Genomic DNA, 27,506 nt, shown 5'->3' on the forward strand with positions numbered 1-27,506 from the left:
GAAGGTTAATATAAAGTGACTGGAGTAGTGAGAAGGTTAATATAAAGTGACTGGAGTAGTGAGAAGGTTAATATAAAGTGACTGGAGTAGTGAGAAGGTTAATATAAAGTGACTGGAGTAGTGAGAAGGTTAATATAAAGTGACTGGAGTAGTGAGAAGGTTAATATAAAGTGACTGGAGTAGTGAGAAGGTTAATATAAAGTGACTGGAGTAGTGAGAAGGTTAATATAAAGTGACTGGAGTAGTGAGAAGGTTAATATAAAGTGACTGGAGTAGTGAGAAGGTTAATATAAAGTGACTGGAGTAGTGAGAAGGTTAATATAAAGTGACTGGAGTAGTGAGAAGGTTAATATAAAGTGACTGGAGTAGTGAGAAGGTTAATATAAAGTGACTGGAGTAGTGAGAAGGTTAATATAAAGTGACTGGAGTAGTGAGAAGGTTAATATAAAGTGACTGGAGTAGTGAGAAGGTTAATATAAAGTGACTGGAGTAGTGAGAAGGTTAATATAAAATGAAGGTTTACTCACGATGTTGTTTGGGTTGAACGGAATTAGGTTGCCCAGTCTCTGTCCATAACCTGCTCTCTGACTGGTCTGAGGGTCGTCAGTCGGACCAATGAAACTCTCCGTATACCACGTGTCAAATTCTATGTAACAAAGCACACGATTGGTAGAAAACATGTAACAAAGCACACGATTGGTAGAAAACATGTAATAAAGCACACGACTGGTACAAAACAAGTAACAAAACAAGTGATTGGTGGAAAACATGTAACAAAAACCGTGATTGGTAGAAAACATGTAACAATTAGCACACAATTGGTAGAAATCATGTAACAAAGCACACGATTGTATAAAACTGATATAAATACTTATTTCACTTGGTTAATATAATTATGAATTTGGAAACACATTTTCTGACCAAATTCACATAATTGCTAATAATTAACTTTTGGCCTCCAACTTAAACCCGGACTATATATAATAATGTATTATTGTTATTATACATAAATGTTGAGATTTTGAAATGAAGGAAGAAAGAAATGTTTTATTTAACAACGCACTCAACACATTTTATTTACGGTTATATGGCGTCGGACATATGGTTAAGGACAACACAGATATTGAGAGCTAGGAAACCCGCTGTCGCCACTTCATGGGCTACTCTTTTCAATAAGCAGCAAGGGATCTTTTATATGCACGATCCCACAGACAGGGTAGCACATACCACAGCCTTTGATATACCAATCGTGGTGCACTGGCTGGAACAAGAAATAGCCCAATGGGCCCACCGACGGGGATCGATCCCAAACCGACCGCACATCGAGCGAGCGCTGTACCACTGGGCTACGTCCCGCCCATTTTGAAATGAGTACTGAAAGTCTCACCCTGTATTAACTTCTGGCGACACTGGTCGACGAGGTTCTGACAGTACTGGACTTCAAGTTTGAGATTCTTCAGATCGTCGTAACTCATCCGGTACTGCTCCTTCAGGTTCTTCAGGGTCTGAATCTCGAGAAACTCCGCCTCACTGATGATGATGTCACCATCCTCGTTGTACTGAAGGCCTGAATTAAAACAGTTACAAATAAAACACAGATTAAAATCATTGCAAGTAAAACTCGCTGATAATGAAATGAATGAAGGAAATGTTTTTATTTAACGATGCACTCAAAACATTTTATTTACAGTTATATGGCGTCGGACGTATGGTTAAGGACCACGCAGATATAGAGAGAGGAAACCCGCTGTCGCCACTTCATGGGCTACTCTTTTCAATTAGCAGCAAGGGATCTTTTATATGCTTCATCCCACAGACAGGATAGTACATACCACGGCCTTTGTTACACCAGTTGTGGAGCACTGGTTGAAACGACCGACATGGGGTTACGATTTCATAGCACTAAGATAACAAGGGCCCACAAAACAGTAAGTGGGCCTGAATGAATGAATGAATGAATGTTTAACGACACCCCAGCACAAAAATACACATCGGCTATTGGGTGTCACAAATGGTAAGTATATGAAAGTATTATTTATATATATTTATATAAAACCACAATGTAAGGAGCTGTGGGTGAAGATTATAATATACATAAAATCAAGGCAAGTATATTTTAAAACTTTGAATAGAGGTCAAAGTGTTTTAAAAACTTTACAATTAATTCTGGAGGTGGGAGACTATAAAAGTATTAGTTTTACCGTTGGCCTCTCTCTCGGCCTTGAGCTGATCGAGCTTCATCTTGGAGCCGTCAATCTCCACCTTGATGTTGTTTATCTGGCGCGCCAAGTCCGCATACGCCTTCTTCTTATTGGCCAGGATTTCTGAAACATTGCGATATCTTCATAAGACATAATTTGCATAGGCAAATGGGATCCCATTTTCTTTTTAGGGGGGACATGCAGGATATTTTCTTGTCTAAATCTGGATGACAACATTTATTCCCATTAGCATCACTGCCAAACAGTTACATGTATATAAGGTTCCAAAGAAAGCACTACACAATTTCTGTGGACTATTAATTAATATTGTTGGTAGAATGATGGAAATACATGGTGGAAAGGTTTTAGACCAGCTCATTTTGCTTAAGCAATAGGATATAGGAGGCAGTTGCTCCCTCTGACACCCCCTTCCTCATCTCATACATTTATGGACATTTGGACTGAAAAGAAAGAAAGAAAGAAAGAGAACAAAAGAATGACAGAAATGTTTTATTTAATGACACACTCAACACATTTTAATTACGGTTATATAATATTGGACATACATGTACGTGTATTATATGGTTACGGACCACACAGATAATAATAGACGACAGTTGCAGCTTACACACAGTGAGCTGTTATTTTCTATTGGCAGCAAGGGATTGCTTAAATGCACCATCTCACAGACAGGATAGTACATACCATGGCCTTTTTAACACCAGTTGTGGAGCACTGGCTGGTACTAGAAATAGCCCGATAATATATATACAGGGATCAATCCGTAAAGCCATTAATTATTATGTAGCACAAAAATACATGTAGTTCTGACCACATGCAGTGACCCCCGACCTGGGTCGGGCTGCTGGTGCTCTCTTGCACTTGCCAGCGTGGGCAGTCCCTCATCCTGCATCCCTCATGGGAGCTGGTGCAAGTCAACACCTGCGCCCATGACAGGCGTGCGCTACAACAGCTTGCTCCGAATGTGCATGTTAAGCCTTATGACCTGACCTGACTGCCACACAAGATTACTGTATTATATAATCTTGGAGAGAAGTTCCTGTGCACAATTAAAATGGTCTCAAACCAAATGCAAAGATGGTAAATGATTGAAATTGGACAAAGATGATGAAATGATGTCGCCATAAATGTGTAAAATTATCCATAATGTTTATATGAATGACCAAGAAATAATTTTTTGAAAATGATTTGAAATTCAACGTGTGTTATATACCACGTACAATACAAGCACAGTAACTTTAAACATGAGTATATTTCACAAAATACGAACCTTTATTCTCAATCAAAATGCGGTTAATTTCTGAGCCTTTTTCTTGCTTAAATTCTTCAAATGCTGATGTTCTGCTTGGAGGAGTGCTAAAAACAAGTAATAAAAAAAAAAATATATATATACATGTTGTATATATATATATATATATATACATGTATAATATATTATATAAAAACTTTAAAAACATTACATCACTACCATTTGTGCTGAGATCATCTTAAAACAGGGTCCAGGTATGAGATGTAATAATGAACTAAATAATACTTAGTGACACCAAATACTGAGCTTGTGTTTGAATTCCATGCTAGCCTTGTCCCCCAAAATTCACAAAAGATTAACCTCAACATTTAGAATTATGGTATCTGAAAAGCACGAATTCCATCTGAATTAAATGTATCAGCTTTTACATATTTTGTATTTTATTTCATTAGATATTTAATCATTTTCCTTTTCCAGGGAATTGAGTGCAGTCATGTCTGTGCATGCCCCTGCATGCAATCCAATCGGTGTGAAATATCATGCCCCTGCATGCAATCCAATCGGTGTGAAATATCATGCCCCTGCATGCAATCCAATCGGTGTGAAATATCATGCCCCTGCATGCAATCCAATCGGTGTGAAATATCATGCCCCTGCATGCAATCCATCGGTGTGCAATGCAATCCAATCGGTGTGAAATATCATGCCCCTGCATGCAATCCAATCGGTGTGAAATATCATGCCCCTGCATGCAATCCAATCGGTGTGAAATATCATGCCCCTGCATGCAATCCAATCGGTGTGAAATATCATGTCCCTGCATGCAATCCAATCGGTGTGAAATATCATGCCCCTTAATGTTTGAACAAATGACACTTCCTCTCTTAACACCAATTATTTTAAGGAATCCAAATATCACTTTTCACTATCACTTCTCAGCTTTTCAAAAAACTAAATTCGGATTCATAGCACTATAGGGCAATCAACTGGTAGAAAGGTGCTACAATAAATGCCTGGCATGTGCCTTGCTGGTAATACACTTATTTCATTGGTTAATTAGCATTAGATGGCTGTTGTTAACTATTGCTTAGGTCTCACTACACATGCAGATGTCATATGCCATTGAAACCCATGTTAAATTGCCCAACTTCAAACGAAGATTGCCAATAGAACGAGTTCTCGTTGGTACTAACAACATACACCATTGCGAACATACATTATGTAAGCATTTATTTTCATGACAAAATTGAGAACATTTCCATCTCAGTTTTTTGCTATATGACTGCATCTGGCTGTAGTACCAGTCCGAACAGGTAGTTCATTAATAGATTCATTCCAGCTGTCTTTTGCGCTATACACCCATGTCCCAAAAGGTCAATGCACAACACTACAAAATAACATGGGCAAAATACAGCCAGAAGGCTTACCATTAAATATACATATTTTTTTAATTCTTCTCCATTTCCTAGAAGTGAATATGTGAACCATAACTTATGTCACAATTGGGAACTATAGTGAACTGTGATCAATGAACTCTCACTCAGCAGTGAACTGTGTAGTGAGACCTTATTTAAAACAAGACATGATGCAATACATCTCAGGTGAGAGAAGGAGCAACATCAGTTTAAAAAATAAGATGCCAAGAATTTTATCCAATCATTATTCTAAGATTTCAAGACTAAATGCACTAGAAAATATTTCTAGACCTCTTCCTTTTCTATAGGTGGCTTTTCTGACACCAAAGTCTAAACCAAACTGTTACATTTTGCTTGTTTATGGAATACTTTTCAAGTGGGGTGTGTCGATATGACGTAATCTAAAAACGTCATGACATGTGCTAAGGTTAAAGCACTCATCATAAGATTATTTATGTCACATACTTAGGAGGCTTCTGTCCCTCTTGAAGAGTATTCCATAAACAAGCCAAAATGGCAGACGGCAAAAAAAATGCATGTATTTTGCCCAATGCAATCTCTGCGAAGTCGACATCGGTGGTCTCGTATGTGGAATCTGCAGTCACTGTAATGGGTTTTTTCATGATCTGTGTTTGAACAAAGTGTGGGGACAACCTAATGGTAATTAAAGGTAGGAGAGTAATTTATCGTAGTTGTTAACAATATGGTTCATACGTTAGTCTCAAGAAAATCAATCTTACTAATGCTCACTTGACCTTCTTGAGACTCGTATGTCATGAAAAACATCTATAAAAGAACTCATCCCACACCCTATAAATGTTTCCATAGGGTTTACAAACTGCATGCAGCCCTGTCTCCTGTATGTCAAAGCAATGATAAAAGACTGGCCAAATGGAGAAACAGGTTTTTGGCCACCATACAAACAAGACTTGATCCAAACAGTGGTATATTCCAAACAGCGGTATGTTCCAACTAGGGCCTCCACGAGTGCAAAATATTGGAATCGAGTTACTTGAGGGTCAAACTCGACCCGGACCCGAGTACCTGACTAGATGAAAATGAGACTGAGGAATAAAGTAAAATAGCATTATGCATCTTAATTCCAGCACTGAACATGGATGCCAAATCATGCCATTGTATTGCATTCCACACATTCCACTTTTGTTTTTCCCTCCATGTCTCATAACCCTATAATGTAACAGGCAACAAGCAAATATGGCAAAATGATGTTAATTTTTTTTTTTTTTTTTAATGAGAGTGCTCTTGCAGCCCTGTCTCCTGTATGTCAAAGCAATGATTGGCAAATGGAGCAAAACAGGGCCACCTTGCATGGGTATTCAAGTCCTGTGAATGGACTCGAGTCTTGCTTGATGCAGCCGGTGTCCGAGTACTCGAGTACTCATGGAGACCATAGTTACAACACATCCAAACTCCACATCGAATGCATGATCAATGACAGCTCTAAAACAACAAGAAGGAGAAAGAGAAGAAGAAACGAGAGAGTAAAAGATTGCGAACAGACTCAAGTCTTGCTGGACTCTGCCCGTGCCCAAGAACTCAAGTACTAGTTACAACACATCCAAACTCCACATCAAATGCAAGATCAATGACAGCTCTAAAACAACAAGAAGGAGAAAGAGAAGAAGAAACGAGAGAGTAAAAGATTGCGAACAGACTCAAGTCTTGCTGGACTCTGCCCGTGCCCAAGAACTCAAGTACTAGTTACAACACATCCAAACTCCACATCGAATGCATGATCAATGACAGCTCTAAAACAACAAGAAGAAGGAGAAAGAGAAGAAGAAACTAGAGAGTAATTAAGAGATCGTGTCGACTGACCTTGGTCTCTGCAGCTTCTCGACACGGACCCCCATGGAGCTGACCGACGACGCAGACTCCTCCATGTCCTTGTCCACAACACGACGCTCACGGTCCAGCGACGTCTGCGGCGACTTTGCGTCACGCTCACGGTCACGCTCACGCTCACGGTCTTTGTCGCGCTCACCCTTCGCACTCCCGGACGGGCTGGAGCCAGACTTGCCACCCGGAACGGGACTGAAAAATGGTTTTGATTGGTTAAGATCTCGTTCCAGTCACTGCATCATGACTGGTGTATTAAAGGCATATTGTCACAGACTACTGACCTATTAAATAGCCTAACAAAGTGTCACCTAAAAATATATAAATTTGATTTGTCCCTAAATGTACTTTATTCAACCATCTATGCAGCCACCATACTCCACTTATTAATGATATTTCGTAAATATAATTGAATTATGGCAATGGTCTATAATTGAAAAACTGATATTGTCAACAGGGTTGACATGAATTTCACTCCATTGTGGTTCAGTTAAGGTGATGCGATAGCTAGATTTGGTTTTCAAATATTAATGTAATTTTCATTTATTATCCATTTTTAGAGAAATGAGGTTCTTAAATCTGTGATAGTATGCCTTTAAAAGTTTGTGGTATGTGCTGTCCTGTCTCTGGGATGGTGCATATATAAAAGATGAAAAAATGTAGCAGGTTTCCTCTGTACGACTATATAAGGGCGTGGGACGTAGCTCAGTGGTAATGCACTCGCTTGATGTGTTGGTGGGCCCACTGGGCTATTTCTTGTTCCAGTCAGTGCATCACGACTGGTGTATTAAAGGTTTGTGGTATGTGCTGTCCTGTCTCTGGGATGATGCATATATAAAAGATCCCTTGCAACTAATAAAAAAAATGTAGCAGGTTTCCTCTGTAAGACTATAGGGGGTGGGACGTAGTTCAGTGGTAAAGCACTCGCTTGATGCATCGCTGGGCCCACTGGGCTATATTTCTTGTTCCAGCCAGTGCACCATGACTGGTATATCAAAAGCCATGGTATGTGCTATCCTGTCTGTGGGATGGTGCATAAAAAAAAAAAGAGACTCCTTGCTACTAATGAAAAAAATGAAGCGGGTTTTCTTTCTAAGACTATATGTAAAAATTACCAAATGTTTGACATGCAATAGCTGATGATCAATAAATCAATGTGCTCTACTGGTGTCATTAAACAAAACATACTTTAACTTTAACTTTAACTGTGGGGGGGGGGGGGGGGAGGTTAGAAGGGGAGGGGGGGGGGGTGAAATATATTAATTTACTTTTCAATTGGGGAGTAGGAAGGGCAATGAATACACTTTCTAGTTGGGTTGGAGGCAATGCCCCCGGCACTTCCAAATGAATGCCTATGTTGACAATTCGGGACCATTCAACAATTAACTAATAATTCTAAGTGGGGTTTGATTGTAGATAGGGTAGGTGTGTACAATTTATGTTGGATCATTCATAATTATGTATAATACTATAACTCTGTATGAATTCTGAACTATGTACGGTTATTATGTAAACCACAATAAAAATCTGACTTTTTATCTCTTTTTTTTGTCCATGTCCTCGGCTTCATGCAGTTTTCAACCAAATGTTATAACTTTTAAAGGCATGAGTGAGTGAGTGAGTGAGTGAGTGAGTGAGTGAGTGAGTGAGTGAGTGAGTGAATGAATAAATATTTAACAACAACCCAGCACAAAAATACAACAGCCATTGGGTTGTCAAACAATGGTAAAACTTTTTAAAGGCATTTTATGTATCCTTTTATAGTATTTTTAAAGGATTTTGTTTCCTGCAATTACCAACATACTCCGATTACATTACAATTAATGTTTTGACACTGAATGCCAGTGATACCTCTGGACAGTAGCAACTCTCTCTCTCTTCTTCCTGTCTCTCTCTCGCTCCTTTTTCTTTAGCTGCACCACAGCCGATGGTTCTGCCTTCAAAGACTTGGGCGCAGTTCCGACACCGAAACCCGACCCGTCCGATTCTCCGACCAGTGACCCGTCGTCTGCAATACTGATCCCAGCCTGAAATAACGTGTACAAGAAAGAAATGTCTTATTTTACAACGCACTCAACATATTTTAAATAGAGGGAAATAAACAAGTTACCAGTTGTTATCAAATTTATGTCCCGAGTAAAATAATTTTCACTTATAACGAGCTTTAGCGATTGACAAGTGAAAATTATTTCACAAGGGTCATAAATTTTATAATAACTAGTACAGTTTGTTATTCTATTTATTACCCCAGCTATTTGGTTTTTTAAAAGCCTTTATTTTCAATATAATTACATCGGCTACACGTCCATGTATATAGAAATGATGTAAACTACTTTACTGTTCTGGGTATTGCTTTAACTTTGTATTTTATTCACGGTTCACAGATAATTTTCAAAACCCAAAGTTCTATATATTCTGTAAAAAAAACAAATCTATAATAAATTGCATTAAACTACCATTTTATTACAAGTTTAACACTGAAACCAGAAAGACGTAAATGCAAACGCTTTAATTAACTACGTGACGTCATTGTGTGTGCTTTGCTAAATCGTGATGATGTCATATTTAGTACCAATCAAGGTGATTGGTTTGTTGGTGTCAAATCATCCAATAGTAGTGTACGTTAAACCAATGCATGATAATTTCTCAGTGAGAAAATATGATTTTTATTTTCCCCGTTATGAGTGCCTACTGGGGTAATAATAAGAGTTATATAATAATGGACATATCCATATCCAGAGAGATAGTTATAGAGGAAATGTGTTGCCTCATCTCCATAGACCATTCTTTTTGATTAACAGCAAGGAATCTTTTATATGCACCATCCCACAGACAGTATAGCACATACCACAGCCTTTGATATACCAGTTGTGGTGCACTGGCTGGAATGAGAAATAGCCCAATAGGCCCACCGATGGGGATCGATCCTAGACCGTGCATCAAGTAAGTGCTTTACCACTGGGCTACGTCCCACCCATCTTATTGTACAATGCACTCGATATATATTTTAATTACAGTTGGACATATCAATATCCACAGAGATAATTTAAATTAGAGAGGAAACCTGTTGCCACTCTATTTGATCAGAAGCAAGGAATATTTTATAAGCATCATCCTATAGACAGGAGAGAACATATCACAACCAGTTGTGGAGCATTTGATGGAACTCAATGCACTTGATATATATTTTAATTACAGTTGGACATTTCCATATCCACAGAGATAATTTAAATTAGAGAGGAAACCTGTTGCCACTCTATTTGATCAGAAGCAAGGAATATTTTATAAGCATCATCCTATAGAGAGGAGAGAACATATCACAACCAGTTGTGGAGCATTTGATGGAACTCAATGCACTCGATATATATTTTAATTACAGTTGGACATTTCCATATCCACAGAGATAATTTAAATTAGAGAGGAAACCTGTTGCCACTCTATTTGATCAGAAGCAAGGAATATTTTATAAGCATCATCCTATAGACAGGAGAGAACATATCACAACCAGTTGTGGAGCATTTGATGGAACTCAATGCACTTGATATATATTTTAATTACAGTTGGACATATCAATATCCACAGAGATAATTTAAATTAGAGAGGAAACCTGTTGCCACTCTATTTGATCAGAAGCAAGGAATATTTTATAAGCATCATCCTATAGACAGGAGAGAACATATCACAACCAGTTGTGGAGCATTTGATGGAACTCAATGCACTTGATATATATTTTAATTACAGTTGGACATATCAATATCCACAGAGATAATTTAAATTAGAGAGGAAACCTGTTGCCACTCTATTTGATCAGAAGCAAGGAATATTTTATAAGCATCATCCTATAGACAGGAGAGAACATATCACAACCAGTTGTGGAGCATTTGATGGAACTCAATGCACTTGATATATATTTTAATTACAGTTGGACATTTCCATATCCACAGAGATAATTTAAATTAGAGAGGAAACCTGTTGCCACTCTATTTGATCAGAAGCAAGGAATATTTTATAAGCATCATCCTATAGACAGGAGAGAACATATCACAACCAGTTGTGGAGCATTTGATGGAACTCAATGCACTTGATATATATTTTAATTACAGTTGGACATATCAATATCCACAGAGATAATTTAAATTAGAGAGGAAACCTGTTGCCACTCTATTTGATCAGAAGCAAGGAATATTTTATAAGCATCATCCTATAGACAGGAGAGAACATATCACAACCAGTTGTGGAGCATTTGATGGAACTCAATGCACTTGATATATATTTTAATTACAGTTGGACATTTCCATATCCACAGAGATAATTTAAATTAGAGAGGAAACCTGTTGCCACTCTATTTGATCAGAAGCAAGGAATATTTTATAAGCATCATCCTATAGACAGGAGAGAACATATCACAACCAGTTGTGGAGCATTTGATGGAACTCAATGCACTTGATATATATTTTAATTACAGTTGGACATTTCCATATCCACAGAGATAATTTAAATTAGAGAGGAAACCTGTTGCCACTCTATTTGATCAGAAGCAAGGAATATTTTATAAGCATCATCCTATAGAGAGGAGAGAACATATCACAACCAGTTGTGGAGCATTTGATGGAACTCAATGCACTCGATATATATTTTAATTACAGTTGGACATTTCCATATCCACAGAGATAATTTAAATTAGAGAGGAAACCTGTTGCCACTCTATTTGATCAGAAGCAAGGAATATTTTATAAGCATCATCCTATAGACAGGAGAGAACATATCACAACCAGTTGTGGAGCATTTGATGGAACTCAATGCACTTGATATATATTTTAATTACAGTTGGACATTTCCATATCCACAGAGATAATTTAAATTAGAGAGGAAACCTGTTGCCACTCTATTTGATCAGAAGCAAGGAATATTTTATAAGCATCATCCTATAGACAGGAGAGAACATATCACAACCAGTTGTGGAGCATTTGATGGAACTCAATGCACTTGATATATATTTTAATTACAGTTGGACATTTCCATATCCACAGAGATAATTTAAATTAGAGAGGAAACCTGTTGCCACTCTATTTGATCAGAAGCAAGGATTATTTTATAAGCATCATCCTATAGAGAGGATAAAACATACCACAGCCTTTGCTACACCATGCAGTGTGGAGCATTGGATGGAACGAGAAATAGCCCAATGGGCCCACCGACAGGGATCAATCTCAGATAAGCGCTTATTACCACTGGGCTATGTCCCACTCCTCAACACAAAGATACACAAAGAAAGAAATGTTTTATTTAACGACGCACTCAACATGCCTCGACTGGGATCCGAACCCAGTACCTACCAGTCTGTTGACCGATGGCCTAACCAAGATGCCACCGAGGCCAGTAAAAGATACACAAAGATATATATCATAATTACTTATTTTTAACATTCAAGGAAGGTTCAAGCATGTTGTCTATGCAGAACTGAGATTAATAAATAGTTGGACGAGATTGAAATTTATCGTGTTGTAAAATATAATGAAAGTACTATTTTCTAAAGGACTAATAGGCATAAAATTGTAAGCAGCAGAAACTGTTGTTTGTTTCTGACGCCATATAACTGTAAATAAAATGTGTTGAGTGCATTGTCAAATAAAACATTCCCTTCCTTTCCTTTCTAGCTGTTTGTTATGTTGCAAAACATTATGATGAAAGTAATATTTTCTAAAGAACTTATACTGTATAGAAAATATCTTGTAAAATGCAATGAAAGTACCATTTTTTAAAAGACTAATAGATATTATGTTGTAATATACAATGAAAATACTATTTTCCAAAGGACTAATAGACATTATGTTGTAAAATACAATGAAAGTACTATTTTCTAAAGGACTGACATTATGTTGTACAATACAAAGGAAGTACTTTTTTTCTAAAGGACCAATCTAGACATTATGTTGTAAACTACAATTAAAGTACTATTTTCTAAAGGACTGATAGACATTATGTTGCAAAATACAATTAATTTAAAGTATTATTTTCTAAACAACTGACAGAAAGTACCTGTTGAGCAGCGGCAATGGCTGCGGAGTCAGTCTTATCTATAAGTGTGTACTTCTGTCGCAGTTTCTCCTCCACAGTTTGTTCCATCTGGCTGTGAAGACAGAAAAAGAATTTTTTTTACATATTCTATAAACACTCCCAATAAACTGCCAGTTCAGCCAGCAAATGTTTTCACTAAGGTTCGCGAAGTATTTGATTGGTTCCCAATGTAGCCATTTGTTTTACCGTGAAGCGCATAAACCAGTCTAGCAGATGTTTTTCCTCTCGGTCTGGTTAAAGGAAGGAAATGATTTTGATTTAACAATGCACTCAACACATTTTATTTTCGGTTATATGGTATCGGACATATGGTGAAGGACCACAGAGATATTGAGGGAGAAAACCTGCCGTCTTTTCGATTAGCAGCAAGGGATCTTTTACATGCACCATCCCATAGACAGGATAGCACATACCACGGCCTTTGATGTACCAGTTGTGGTGCACTGGCTGGAGAGAGAAATAGCGGTTGAATGCAGCCCTGATGTAAAACATGGTAATCAATAACACTAAAACTGACATTAAAACTGACACTATACTGGGGAATATCCAGGAATATTGGGGGCATCAGTGCTGTTTTTCACATCCCTCATTTATTGATGGAAGGGTAGGGGTATGGTCATGTTTGTACCCCTCAAAAACGAAAAATAGTTTGGTACTTGCTGAGCTGTCATGTTTAAGCATGTGTGCAAGAATTTTAGCAGGGGGGGTCTCGACTGTGGTGACCGAAGTTTAAAGGAGGGTCGAGTTATGCTCCCCTGGAAAATATATCGAGAAAAAAGAAATTCTGCTTACACTACAAGGGAATTTCGACTCCCAAAACCCTCCCCCTGCACACGGCCTGTGTCAATTTTCAGTAAATTGAACAAAAATATTTTTTATATGCTAGAGTTGTATTAGAGACTTGTGAAGTTCAGGAGTGGGTGAGTTTACATTGATTTAAAACTTAATACCAGTAGGCCAAATTAATTTATAAAAAATAATGTTTTCATTAGTCACATGTAACTTTCCTAAACAGCCATGTACAGTGAAACCCCTCTAAACCGGACACCCTCAGGACCAAGTAAAATGTCCGGTGTTAAGAGGTTTCCGGTTTAGAGAGGTTAAGTTTTGTACTGATTCTTAAAAAAGGACCGTGAAAAATGTCCGGTTTGGGGTGAATTCCTGTTTACAGAGGGTCCGGTTTTGAGAAGTTTCACTGTATATTTACTGATTTATGATAAATGCCTTATTATTTCCATGTTTAAAACTTCAACACATCTAAAATAAATATGTAATAATCATCTCAGAAACGTGTGCCAGGGGAGAATTTTGGGGGTTAAAACGGTTTTAAACCTCCCTGTGCTCGAGCATATTTCTTAATTTTTACTCACTATATTTTCCAGGTGAGCTTTACTCAACCCCCTATAGACTTTGGTCACCACGTTCTAGACCCGGATCCCATGCTAAAATTCCTGCACAAACGCCTGCATCTTTCATAAATTCAGCCCCATCTGTTCTTATATAGATCACCAATATGGGCCTGCCTGCATCTTTCATAAATTCAGCCCCATCTGTTCTTATATAGGTCACCAATATGGGCCTGCCTGCACCTTTCATAAATTCAGCCCCATCTGTTCTTATATAGGTCACCAATATGGGCCTGCCTGCACCTTTCATAAATTCAGCCCCAATCTGTTCTTATATAGGTCACCAATATGGGCCTGCCTGCATCTTTCATAAATTCAGCCCCATCTGTTCTTATATAGGTCACCAATATGGGCCTGCCTGCATCTTTCATAAATTCAGCCCCATCTGTTCTTATATAGGTCACCAATATGGGCCTGCCTGCATCTTTCATAAATTCAGCCCAATCTGTTCTTATATAGGTCACCAATATGGGCCTGCCTGCATCTTTCATAAATTCAGCCCCATCTGTTCTTATATAGGTCACCAATATGGGCCTGCCTGCACCTTTCATAAATTCAGCCCCATCTGTTCTTATATAGGTCACCAATATGGGCCTGCCTGCACCTTTCATAAATTCAGCCCCATCTGTTCTTATATAGGTCACCAATATGGGCCTGCCTGCATCTTTCATAAATTCAGCCCCATCTGTTCTTATATAGGTCACCAATATGGGCCTGCCTGCATCTTTCATAAATTCAGCCCAATCTGTTCTTATATAGGTCACCAATATGGACCTGCCTGCCAGAGGTTCTGAGGTGGTGCACACACACACACACACCCAAAATCACCTGCTGGATCTGCTACTAAAACTAATAATATAATGATACTCACTAATAAACCTCTTTAAAGGCTTCGAATGTTCCCTGAATCTGACGAAGATTTACAATCTGTAAGGAAAAATAATAAACAGATATATGAACACAAGCCGATTATATATTTGTTTATATACTGTCATATTGTATCGATATTTTGACCTCGAAAAATTACTTCATTTGCACGTCATGCATGTAAATTTAATTTTGCGGAACCTATTTTTCTTAAGTACATTAAATTAAGAATATCATTTATGTGGACATAACAGGTTATACAAAAAGGAAATGGTTTACTGAAGTTGTTTTTGCATAACCGATAAATGGGTTATGCAAATTTTCTATAAACAGAGGCCTAATATTAGCCCAGATTGTTTAGCTCATATTGGGCTATAATTGTTTTTATTACCCCAGCGGTCACTCATAACAGGGAAAATATTTTCCCTGAGAAATATTCTGCATTGGTTTAACGAACAATACTATAGGACAACTTGACGCTTACAAACCAATGACTTTGTCGGTACTAAATATGACGTCATTACGATTTGACAAACCCAAAATGACGTCATGTAGTGTAAAGAGTTTGCGTTTACGGGTCTCTGTTTTTGGTGTTAAATTAATAACAAAATGTCATTTGAATGCAATTCATTATAGATTTTGAAGCAGAATAAAGAGAACGTGTGTGTTTTTTTAATTATCTATGAACGTGATTAAATTACAATGTTATAGTAATTCTCAGAACAGTGCGTATTTAGTGTTTTACATCATTTCTATACAGGTTGGCCTTCGTGCATGTGCGTGGAAAATAAAGGTTTTTAGAAGAAAAAAAAATAGCTGAGGTAATAAATAGAATAACAAACTCGGTTCTAGTTATATCAAATTTATGTCCCGAGTGAAATAATGTTCATTTGTCACTCGCTAAAGCTCGTGACAACTGAAAATTATTTCAATCGGGACATAAATTTGATAATAACTGGTAACTCGTTTATTATCCTCTATGTATTACCCATATGGTCTATAATAAACGGTTACAGAAATATTGTATTTTCCCACTTTATCTTGATGGTATGGGCAATAATAATCAGGATGATATATGTAGCAAGATATTTTAAACCATATGTGTAATAATAAATGCTTCTAAACAACTTACGTCTATGTCTTCAAGGATTCCGTCGAGGTATTTCCGGACTTGCTGCTTCACTTCGTATTTCTGCTGTTCCGACAGTGGGTCGTACAAAATCTGACTGCGATTAGTCTGAAATAGACAGACAGAAAAACACACTCACAGCAGGCCTGCATGTATAGTCGAGAGAGTGGGTCGGTTGAACCACCCATTGAAGACCAAATAGAAGAAGGAAATGTTTTATTTAACGATGCACTCAACACATTTTATTTACGGTTATATGGCGTAGGACATATGGTTAAGGACCATACAGATATTGAGGGAGGAAACCTGCTGTCGCCACTTCATGGGCTACTCTTTTTTGATTAGCAGCAAGGGATATTTTATATGCACCATCCCATAGACAGGATAGCACATACCACAGCCTCTGATGTACCAGTCGTGGTGCACTGGCTGGAGCGAGAAATAGCCCAATTCAGCATGGGGAGACCAAATAAGATTGTTTTGGTCAAATAATTTTGCCAGTGTGATATTTTAGCAGGATGGTCTAGACTGTGGCGATTGAACTTTATAGTGATGGGGGGAGTGAATCATGCTCCACTCAAAAAATATATTGAGAAAAAATAAAATTTTGCTTGAGCAGGAGGGGGTTTCGACCCTCAAAACCCTCCCACTGCACACAACCTGTTTGCTCTGTATTTGTCAAAAAAAAATGTGCCTCAAATGTTGCAAAATTATGTAATTATATCTATTATGTTTTTCAAATAAGTTCCAGAATAACCCCCCCCCCCCCACTGAAATGCTAAACCCACATGATAGTAGCCTTAAATGGTAATAAAAAAGGTTCACTTGATAAAATAAAATAATTTATGCTAAAAGAAAATTTGACCCCAAACATTGCAAACTGGTGTAATTACAGCTGTTAAGATTCTTCAAACAAGAATATAAAGTACGTGCTACCTTATAAAATGGTAGCTCACTCAGTATTAAATAATATATTACAAACAAATTCCTAATAAGACCTAGCTCACATACTTACCAGTGTATCATGCATAGCCAATTCTTGCTTCAGATGAGCAATTTCTTTCTGTAACTTCTTTACAAGAATCTTCAATCAAAGAATAATACACAAAAGTCTTTAGCATATATATCCAAGAAAAAAACATACAAACACAATTAACAGCACAAAAAAACACTAATAAATCATTAATAAGAACTTTTAAATGTCAATACTACAAGATATCAAATACTGCTTTGACTAGAAATATACCATTTAAATATTTAGTATAAAATATAGCTAGCATTATGACTAAGGGTACGGTTTAAATACATCATAAAATACAGATGATGTAAAAGTTAAGAGTTTTTTGTTTAATTCATTAATCATCAGCCACTGAATGTCAAACATTTGACAACATTTTCTGACATATAGTTTTAGCAGCAAGGAGTCTTTTATATCCATAAGCATGTGAGATGGGAGGGGGTCAGCGGGGGGTTAACTGCTCACTCCCCCTAGTTCTGGAGCAAATATTCGTAATCGGGCAAACAGTATGGAAATATTCGGGCAAAATTAGCTGGCCTGAAAAACTTTTCACCATGTTATTTCCATCATTCTAAACACAATATTAGTTCAGAATCCAGAAAAATGTGTACATGATTCGTCTGGAACTCAATATATCTGTTTGGTAGTATAGCCAATATGATACAGATGGTGTAAAATATAACAAGCAAAGATAAACATATTACACTGGATAAAAAAAAAAAAACAGAATACTTTGCAGGCTCTTGAAACATAGGCGGGGTTACCATGAGCTTGTCATCAAAGAACAAGCTGTGAAGGAAGAGAACACTTCTGGTGGTTGACTGGATATATCTATATCATGACCTGCAGTGTGTATTTGAAAATGGGGGGGGGGGGGTCAATGTCAGTTAGATGGGCTGGGAGATGAAAATACATGTATGCAAGGATCTGGACTTGTTAGGGAGGGTCAGAGGCATGCATGCCACCCCAAGCAATGTTTTTATTTCAGGTGTTAAAAAACAGCATTTCCAATGCCCCGAGAACAGTAACAGGGAAAGGATGGGGGGGGGGGAGGCACCATGACCTAGCAGCCACCTCCCCTATGTTCTGCAGCCCCAGTATATATGCAGGGCCGTAACTTGGGGTGGGGTGGGGGGGTGGGGTGGGGGGGGGGGGCAACTGAGTAGTTAATAGTCTAAAAATCCTTAAACGGCTAAGAAGAGAATTTTCTTTAGTTTCTATAATACTTTCCCCCCGCTCACTACGTCCCAGATATGACTTGGTATAAAACATTAGTAGTATTCTTTATATAAATACATGTATAAATAATTAAATTTCTGTTACATTCTTTACAATATAACATCATCCCATTGGTCCAGATGCAGCAACAGGAGTTTGTGCAATTCTCGATGAACGTAAAAATAACATTGTCAGGGAACATCTATCTGATGACGTCGTTTTATATGAGCAAGTTAATTGTCTTAATGGGCATCATAGTTTACAGACCAAAAATAAATCAATATAAAGTATGAACTTTTAGTGTAATTATTAGCAAGTATGATTCAAATTTAATTATAAGTACTGTCTGTTATTTCTTTTACGTTCATCTGGGTATGAACAACAAAAATCATATGTAAACTTATGTGAGAACGGCTTCACCAATTCACACAATTTGCAGAAGATATTTTTTGTTCCTACCCCAATGAACATAAAAGAAATAACAGACAATCTTTAATTATAATTATTATAATATTAATAATGTTTTATATTCTATATTTTAACTAAAATATGATGTACAACAGTATGCGATTTTGGTTTAAAAAATTTAAGTGTCATAATTAAGGACTCCCTGTTTGCAATTTAGAGCCCGCCACCAACACAGCGAGTCCTTCTGTGCATCTCCAGTAGAAAAGAAGATACGCTAAATATTTTGCATGAAACCATGGAAAAGATCGCTATTCAAGACTGTGGTTTCCAAGGATTTTAAGATATATGTTGACTGTGTCATTATGAAGAATCAATGTAATTTGTACAAATAATTTTTATGAGTCATGCGGGCTCGTATGCTAACCAATCTAGAGAGTCCTATATAATTTTTGCGAGCCTCGGGCTCCCGGACTCTCCTCAAAATCGCACACTGCACAATGTACAAGAAGACAGTGATGAATATAGAATTGTTAAAGGGACATTCCTGAGTTTGCTGCAATTTTTAAGATGTTATTGACAGAGACTTTTTAACGATTGTAATTACATATCAAATATATTTTTCTGCATAAAATATTAGTGGCTGTATATTAAACGTGTTTCTGATCTTTCTAATATTTGTACTACATGTAGGTTAAATTTTATTTTATTTCCTAAAATATGGTTTTTTCGTACATCCGAAATTATTTGAAGACAAAATCCAGTTTGGGCTTTTTACAAATATTAACACGACCAAAAACACATTGAATATACAGACACTGATATTCTAAACGAGAAAATATATTTAATATGTAAGTCTAACTGTAGAAATATTTTATTAGTCGGAAACATATTACAATGCAGCAAACTCAGGCATGTCCATTTAATATAAAATACCGCTGGATCGTAGACTTCGTTGACGGCTGGTTCACACATAAGACACATCATGCGAGTCGCAAATCTCAGAGTAGAAACCTGAAAGATATATCACGTGTTTACATAATGAATAATGCCATCAATACACACAGTGGTGTAGAGTGGGTTGTATTGTACACCCTAACCAGTGGACCGTTAAGCACTCCCCGAGTCCCTTCCACCAGTCCTTCAACCGCCCCGGTGGCCCCGCCCATACTACGCCACTGAATACACATTAATGCCATCAATACACACAGTGGTGTAGCGTGGACCGAGTGGGTTGTATTGTACACCCTAACCAGTGGACCGTTAGCACTCCCCGAGTCCCTTCCACCAGTCCTTCAACCGCCCCTGTGGCCCCACCCACGCTACGCCACTGAATACACATTAATGCCATCAATACACACAGTGGTGTAGAGTGGGTTGTATTGTACACCCTAACCAGTGGACCGTTAAGCACTTCCAGAGTCCCTTCCACCAGTCCTTCAACCGCCCCTGTGGCCCCACCCACACTACGCCACTGAATACACATTAATGCCATCAATACACACAGTGGTGTAGAGTGGGTTGTATTGTACACCCTAACCAGTGGACCGTTAAGCACTCCCCGAGTCCCTTCCACCAGTCCTTCAACCACCCCTGTGGACCCACCCACACTACACCACTGAATACACATTAATGCCATCAATACACACAGTGGTGTAGCGTGGGTTGTATTGTACACCCTAACCAGTGGACCGTTAAGCACTCCCCGAGTCCCTTCCACCAGTCCTTCAACCGCCCCGGTGGCCCCACCCATGCTACGCCACTGAATACACATTAATGCCATCAATACACACAGTGGTGTAGCGTGGGTTGTATTGTACACCCTAACCAGTGGACCGTTAAGCACTCCCCGAGTCCCTTCCACCAGTCCTTCAACCGCCCCGGTGGCCCCACCCACACTACGCCACTGAATACACATTAATGCCATCAATACACACAGTGGTGTAGCGTGGGTTGTATTGTACACCCTAACCAGTGGACCGTTAAGCACTCCCCGAGTCCCTTCCACCAGTCCTTCAACCGCCCCTGTGGCCCCACCCACACTACACCACTGAATACACATTAATGCCATCAATACACACAGTGGTGTAGCGTGGGTTGTATTGTACACCCTAACCAGTGGACCGTTAAGCACTCCCCGAGTCCCTTCCACCGTCCTTAACCGCCCCGGTGGCCCCACCCATGCTACACCACTGAGTACACCAGTGGTGTAGCGTGGGTTGTATTGTACACCCCAGTGGACCGTTAAGCACTCCCCGAGTCCGTTCCACCAGTCCTTCAACCGCCCCGGTGGCCCCACCCACACTACGCCACTGAATACACATTAATGCCATCAATACACACAGTGGTGTAGCGTGGGTTGTATTGTACACCCTAACCAGTGGACCGTTAAGCACTCCCCGAGTCCCTTCCACCAGTCCTTCAACCGCCCCTGTGGACCCACCCACGCTACGCCACTGAATACACATTAATGCCATCAATACACACAGTGGTGTAGCGTGGGTTGTATTGTACACCCTAACCAGTGGACCGTTAAGCACTCCCCGAGTCCCTTCCACCAGTCCTTCAACTGCCCCTGTGGACCCACCCACGCTACGCCACTGAATACACATTAATGCCATCAATACACACAGTGGTGTAGAGTGGGTTGTATTGTACACCCTAACCAGTGGACCGTTAAGCACTCCCCGAGTCCCTTCCACCAGTCCTTCAACCTCCCCTGTGGCCCCACCCACGCTACGCCACTGAATACACATTAATGCCATCAATACACACAGTGGTGTAGAGTGGGTTGTATTGTACACCCTAACCAGTGGACCGTTAAGCACTCCCCGAGTCCCTTCCACCAGTCCTTCAACCGCCCCTGTGGACCCACCCACGCTACGCCACTGAATACACATTAATGCCATCAATACACACAGTGGTGTAGCGTGGGTTGTATTGTACACCCTAACCAGTGGACCGTTAAGCACTCCCCGAGTCCCTTCCACCAGTCCTTCAACCGCCCCTGTGGACCCACCCACGCTACGCCACTGAATACACATTAATGCCATCAATACACACAGTGGTGTAGCGTGGGTTGTATTGTACACCCTAACCAGTGGACCGTTAAGCACTCCCCGAGTCCCTTCCACCAGTCCTTCAACCGCCCCTGTGGACCCACCCACGCTACGCCACTGAATACACATTAATGCCATCAATACACACAGTGGTGTAGCGTGGGTTGTATTGTACACCCTAACCAGTGGACCGTTAAGCACTCCCCGAGTCCCTTCCACCAGTCCTTCAACCGCCCCTGTGGACCCACCCACGCTACGCCACTGAATACACATTAATGCCATCAATACACACAGTGGTGTAGCGTGGGTGTATTGTACACCCTAACCAGTGGACCGTTAAGCACTCCCCGAGTCCCTTCCACCAGTCCTTCAACCGCCCCTGTGGACCCACCCACGCTACGCCACTGAATACACATTAATGCCATCAATACACACAGTGGTGTAGCGTGGGTTGTATTGTACACCCTAACCAGTGGACCGTTAAGCACTCCCCGAGTCCCTTCCACCAGTCCTTCAACCGCCCCTGTGGACCCACCCACGCTACGCCACTGAATACACATTAATGCCATCAATACACACAGTGGTGTAGAGTGGGTTGTATTGTACACCCTAACCAGTGGACCGTTAAGCACTCCCCGAGTCCCTTCCACCAGTCCTTCAACCGCCCCTGTGGCCCCACCCACGCTACGCCACTGAATACACATTAATGCCATCAATACACACAGTGGTGTAGAGTGGGTTGTATTGTACACCCTAACCAGTGGACCGTTAAGCACTCCCCGAGTCCCTTCCACCAGTCCTTCAACCGCCCCTGTGGACCCACCCACGCTACGCCACTGAATACACATTAATGCCATCAATACACACAGTGGTGTAGCGTGGGTTGTATTGTACACCCTAACCAGTGGACCGTTAAGCACTCCCCGAGTCCCTTCCACCAGTCCTTCAACCGCCCCTGTGGACCCACCCACGCTACGCCACTGAATACACATTAATGCCATCAATACACACAGTGGTGTAGCGTGGGTTGTATTGTACACCCTAACCAGTGGACCGTTAAGCACTCCCCGAGTCCCTTCCACCAGTCCTTCAACCGCCCCTGTGGACCCACCCACGCTACGCCACTGAATACACATTAATGCCATCAATACACACAGTGGTGTAGCGTGGGTAGTATTGTACACCCTAACCAGTGGACCGTTAAGCACTCCCCGAGTCCCTTCCACCAGTCCTTCAACCGCCCCTGTGGACCCACCCACGCTACGCCACTGAATACACATTAATGCCATCAATACACACAGTGGTGTAGCGTGGGTTGTATTGTACACCCTAACCAGTGGACCGTTAAGCACTCCCCGAGTCCCTTCCACCAGTCCTTCAACCGCCCCTGTGGACCCACCCACGCTACGCCACTGAATACCATTAATGCCATCAATACACACACATTAATGCCATCAATACACACAGTGGTGTAGCGTGGGTTGTATTGTACACCCTAACCAGTGGACCGTTAAGCACTCCCCGAGTCCCTTCCACCAGTCCTTCAACCGCCCCTGTGGACCCACCCACGCTACGCCACTGAATACACATTAATGCCATCAATACACACAGTGGTGTAGAGTGGGTTGTATTGTACACCCTAACCAGTGGACCGTTAAGCACTCCCCGAGTCCCTTCCACCAGTCCTTCAACCGCCCCTGTGGACCCACCCACGCTACGCCACTGAATACACATTAATGCCATCAATACACACAGTGGTGTAGCGTGGGTTGTATTGTACACCCTAACCAGTGGACCGTTAAGCACTCCCCGAGTCCCTTCCACCAGTCCTGAATTTTGTACCCAGGGCAACCGCCCCGGTGGCCCCGCCCATACTACGCCACTGAATACACATTAATGCCATCAACATACATTAAGAGTGTTTTGTTTAACGACACCACTTCAACATACATTAACGCCAACAATACACATGATGCAAGTCACAATTCTCAGACTAGCAGGCATGTGTGCAGGAATTGTAACAGGAAGGGGGTCTGTAGCATATAGACTATGGTGAGTGAATTTCATATTATGGTTGTGACATGACCCCCGAAACCCACCACCTGCAGACACGACCATCGAGTAGCAACATAAAAGATGTATATATATATATATATACATCATGGACGGACTTTTTGTTGTTGTTGTCTTTTTGGTGAGGAACATAGGAAGGAAGGAAATGTTTTATTTAACGACACACTCAACACATTTTATTTACGGTTATATGGCATCAGACATATGGTTATGTGTATATGTATGTGTGTATATGTATATGTATGTATATGTGTATGTCTATGTATATGTATGTATGTGTGTATGTATATATATATATATATATATATATGTATGTGTGTGTGTGTGTGTGTGTGTGTGTATCTATATGTATGTGTATGTGTGCATATATGTACATGTATATATGAAATAAGTTATAATTTTATTATGATTGTACATTTGTAAGATGATGACTCAAGGCACCCCAACCTTGACATTGCCAGTGATCTGGGGTAATAAAGTTTATAAATGTATTGTAAATGTATGTAGTTACACACGTGTAAGACAGGTATGATATGATATGATATCAGATATGATATCTGACTGATATGATATATGTGATATATAATATGATATGATATGATATATGATATATGATACGATACGATACGATACGATATGATATATGTGATATATATGATATGATATGATATGATATGATATGATATGATATGATATATGATATCATATCATAACATATCATATCATACTATACCATATCATATCATATCATATCATATCATACCATATCAATATATCAATATATCAATATATCATAATCACATCACATCACATCACATCACATCACATCACATCACATCACATCACATCACATCACATCACATCACATCACATCACATCACATCACATCACATCACATCACATGATATAATCATAAGTAACCATGACTATTCTGACAACAGTAACCCAGTGTCTAACCGTTTCTTCGAGCTGGGTGGCCTCGCCCCACATGTTGGCGACGAGTAGTGTGTTACACTGGCCTCCGATCGAGTCCTTCAGGTAGTGCGTCAGCTTCGACTGGCGGAACGGAATGTGCTCGCGGTGCTTGTTCGACAGAGCGATTATCACCTGCTCGAGGAAGCTCAGCGATTTGTTGATGTACATCGCCTCTGTTTGGGTCTTCCCTTCAGACTGAAAACAACAACAAAACAAAAATCTGTTTTGAAAACAAATGAAGTTAAAGTTAAAGTTTGTTTTGTTTAACAACACCACTAGAGCACATTGATTTATTAATCATCGGCTACTGGATGTCAAACATTTGGTAATTTTGACATACAGTCTTAGAGAGGAAACCCGCTACATTTTCCCACTAGCTAGTAGCAAGGAATATTTTATATTCACCATCCCACAAACAGAATAACACATACATAAGTCATGGTGTACTGGCTGGAACAAGAAATAGCCCAATGGGTCCACTGACGAGGATCAAACCCAGATCGACCACGCATCAAGCAAATGTTTCACCACTGGGCTACCTCCTGCCCCCTATTTTAAAAACAAGTAAAACATCCGTGTGTACTGATATTCCACTTCATATGGTTTTTAAAAACAAGTAAACCATCCGTGTGTACTGATATTCCACTTCATATGGTTTTTAAAAACAAGTAAAACATCCGTGTGTACTGATATTCCACTTCATATGGTCTTTAAAAACAAGTAAAACATCCGTGTGTACTGATATTCCACTTCATATTGTTTTTAAAAACAAGTAAAACATCCGTGTGTACTGATATTCCACTTCATATTGTTTTTAAAAACAAGTAAAACATCCGTGTGTACTGATATTCCACTTCATATGGTTTTTAAAACAAGTAAAACATCCGTGTGTACTGATATTCCACTTCATATGGTTTTTAAAAACAAGTAAAACATCCGTGTGTACTGATATTCCACTTCATATGGTTTTTAAAACAAGTAAAACATCCGTGTGTACTGATATTCCACTTCATATGGTTTTTAAAAACAAGTAAAACATCTGTGTGTACTGATATTCCACTTCATATGGTTTTTAAAAATAAGTAAAACATCCGTGTGTACTGATATTCCACTTCATATGGATTTTAAAAACAAGTAAAACATCCGTGTGTACTGATATTCCACTTCATATGGTTTTTAAAAACAAGTAAAACATCCGTGTGTACTGATATTCCACTTCATATGGTTTTTAAAAACAAGTAAAACATCCGTGTGTACTGATATTCCACTTCATATGGTTTTTAAAACATCTGCAAATAGTGCAAAATTTCAGTGAACTATTTGTACAACAGGGCTTCTAGAATTTCTAAAAAATTTCCTAGCCACTATTAAAAATTTCCTAGCCCTACTTTACTTTAAGTTAATACAATTTTACTAATAGTAATAATCAGGGGCCTAATTCACTAAACTCTCGCAACTTTGTGATCTCGCAGTGCAATGCTAAAAGACTTGCAAAGAGGATGCTTTGTTGTCTAGCAGAGCCTAAGAGACCGTTGTGAATTAGACGCCAGATCATTATGTCACCTAAAGTGGGAGATAGAGTTTTAAAAAAAACTAAGATTGGGGTTTGAGGGTGGGTGCTAGATAATCAAATTGACAAAATAGACTTAAATGCAGCATTTGACAACTTTTTTCACTAGCCGTCGGGCACGGCAATAGTAGTTATTTATTAGCCCAACACTGAATATCACTAGCTATGGGAGTGGGGCTACCATAATCTAGAAGCCCTATGTACAATATCTGAGGTGTATAATTAAACTGATAAAACAGTGACAAAATAAATAATAATTATATATTTGTATATATTTTCTACAAAAAAACAAAAAGAAGATCATTTTGTTTCTCATACTTTTAACTATCTGAGTCAGTTTATTTGTCTCATTATATAAAATAACACTTTAGAACATCAATATGTTACAACACACATTATGCAAGTGCTGATAAAGCAATACATTCCCCCCTACTGGGACCCAACCAACTTTCATATCTCCTGTAAATTCAAGGGCCACAACTCTGTCAAAATTGGGTAAATACTAGGAAAGTCAAACTTGATATGTAACTCTAAATGATAGAGCTGAACACAAAATTCCAGCTCAATATCTCATGGCATTGCAAACAAAATTCTGGAAAATTATATGTGGGACAGACAGATTGACAGACACACAGACAGACAAAAAGACAGACAGATTGGTTGGACTGGTGTTAAGAAAACAGTCCAAGAAAGCCTAAAGAAAACATCACGTGACTAATGTCACCTTTGTTTTGACAGACAGACAGGCAGACAGACAGACAGATTGGTTGGACTGGTAGGGGACTAAGAAAACAGTCCAAGAAAGCTGAAAGTAAACATTACGTGGCTAATGTCACCTTTGTTTTGACAGACAGACAGACAGACAGATTGGTTGGACTGGTAGGGGACTAAGAAAACAGTCCAAGAAAGCTGAAAGTAAACATTACGTGGTTAATGTCACCTTTGTTTTGCCAGACTGACAG

At 39.3% G+C, this 27,506-nt stretch overlaps 1 protein-coding gene across 1 annotated transcript in view; it reads right to left on the minus strand.

Annotated features, from left to right (window-relative positions):
* The window catches only part of LOC121387419 (kinesin-like protein KIF9), a 41,710-nt gene that overhangs the window by 4,653 nt on the left and 9,551 nt on the right, over window positions 1-27,506 (minus strand). The window contains exons 7-18 of the mRNA XM_041518529.1: window positions 24,957-25,169; window positions 19,804-19,881; window positions 17,242-17,310; window positions 16,230-16,334; window positions 15,102-15,157; window positions 12,786-12,876; window positions 8,598-8,773; window positions 6,726-6,941; window positions 3,493-3,578; window positions 2,202-2,324; window positions 1,388-1,567; window positions 528-646 (exon numbers count right to left, since the gene is read on the minus strand). Of these exons, the coding sequence (XP_041374463.1) occupies window positions 528-646; window positions 1,388-1,567; window positions 2,202-2,324; window positions 3,493-3,578; window positions 6,726-6,941; window positions 8,598-8,773; window positions 12,786-12,876; window positions 15,102-15,157; window positions 16,230-16,334; window positions 17,242-17,310; window positions 19,804-19,881; window positions 24,957-25,169 (1,512 nt within the window). The remainder of the gene's footprint in view (window positions 1-527; window positions 647-1,387; window positions 1,568-2,201; window positions 2,325-3,492; window positions 3,579-6,725; window positions 6,942-8,597; window positions 8,774-12,785; window positions 12,877-15,101; window positions 15,158-16,229; window positions 16,335-17,241; window positions 17,311-19,803; window positions 19,882-24,956; window positions 25,170-27,506) is intronic.

The sequence above is a fragment of the Gigantopelta aegis genome, chromosome 13 (assembly GCF_016097555.1).
Source record: "Gigantopelta aegis isolate Gae_Host chromosome 13, Gae_host_genome, whole genome shotgun sequence".
Classification (NCBI taxonomy): Eukaryota; Metazoa; Mollusca; class Gastropoda; order Neomphalida; family Peltospiridae; genus Gigantopelta; species Gigantopelta aegis.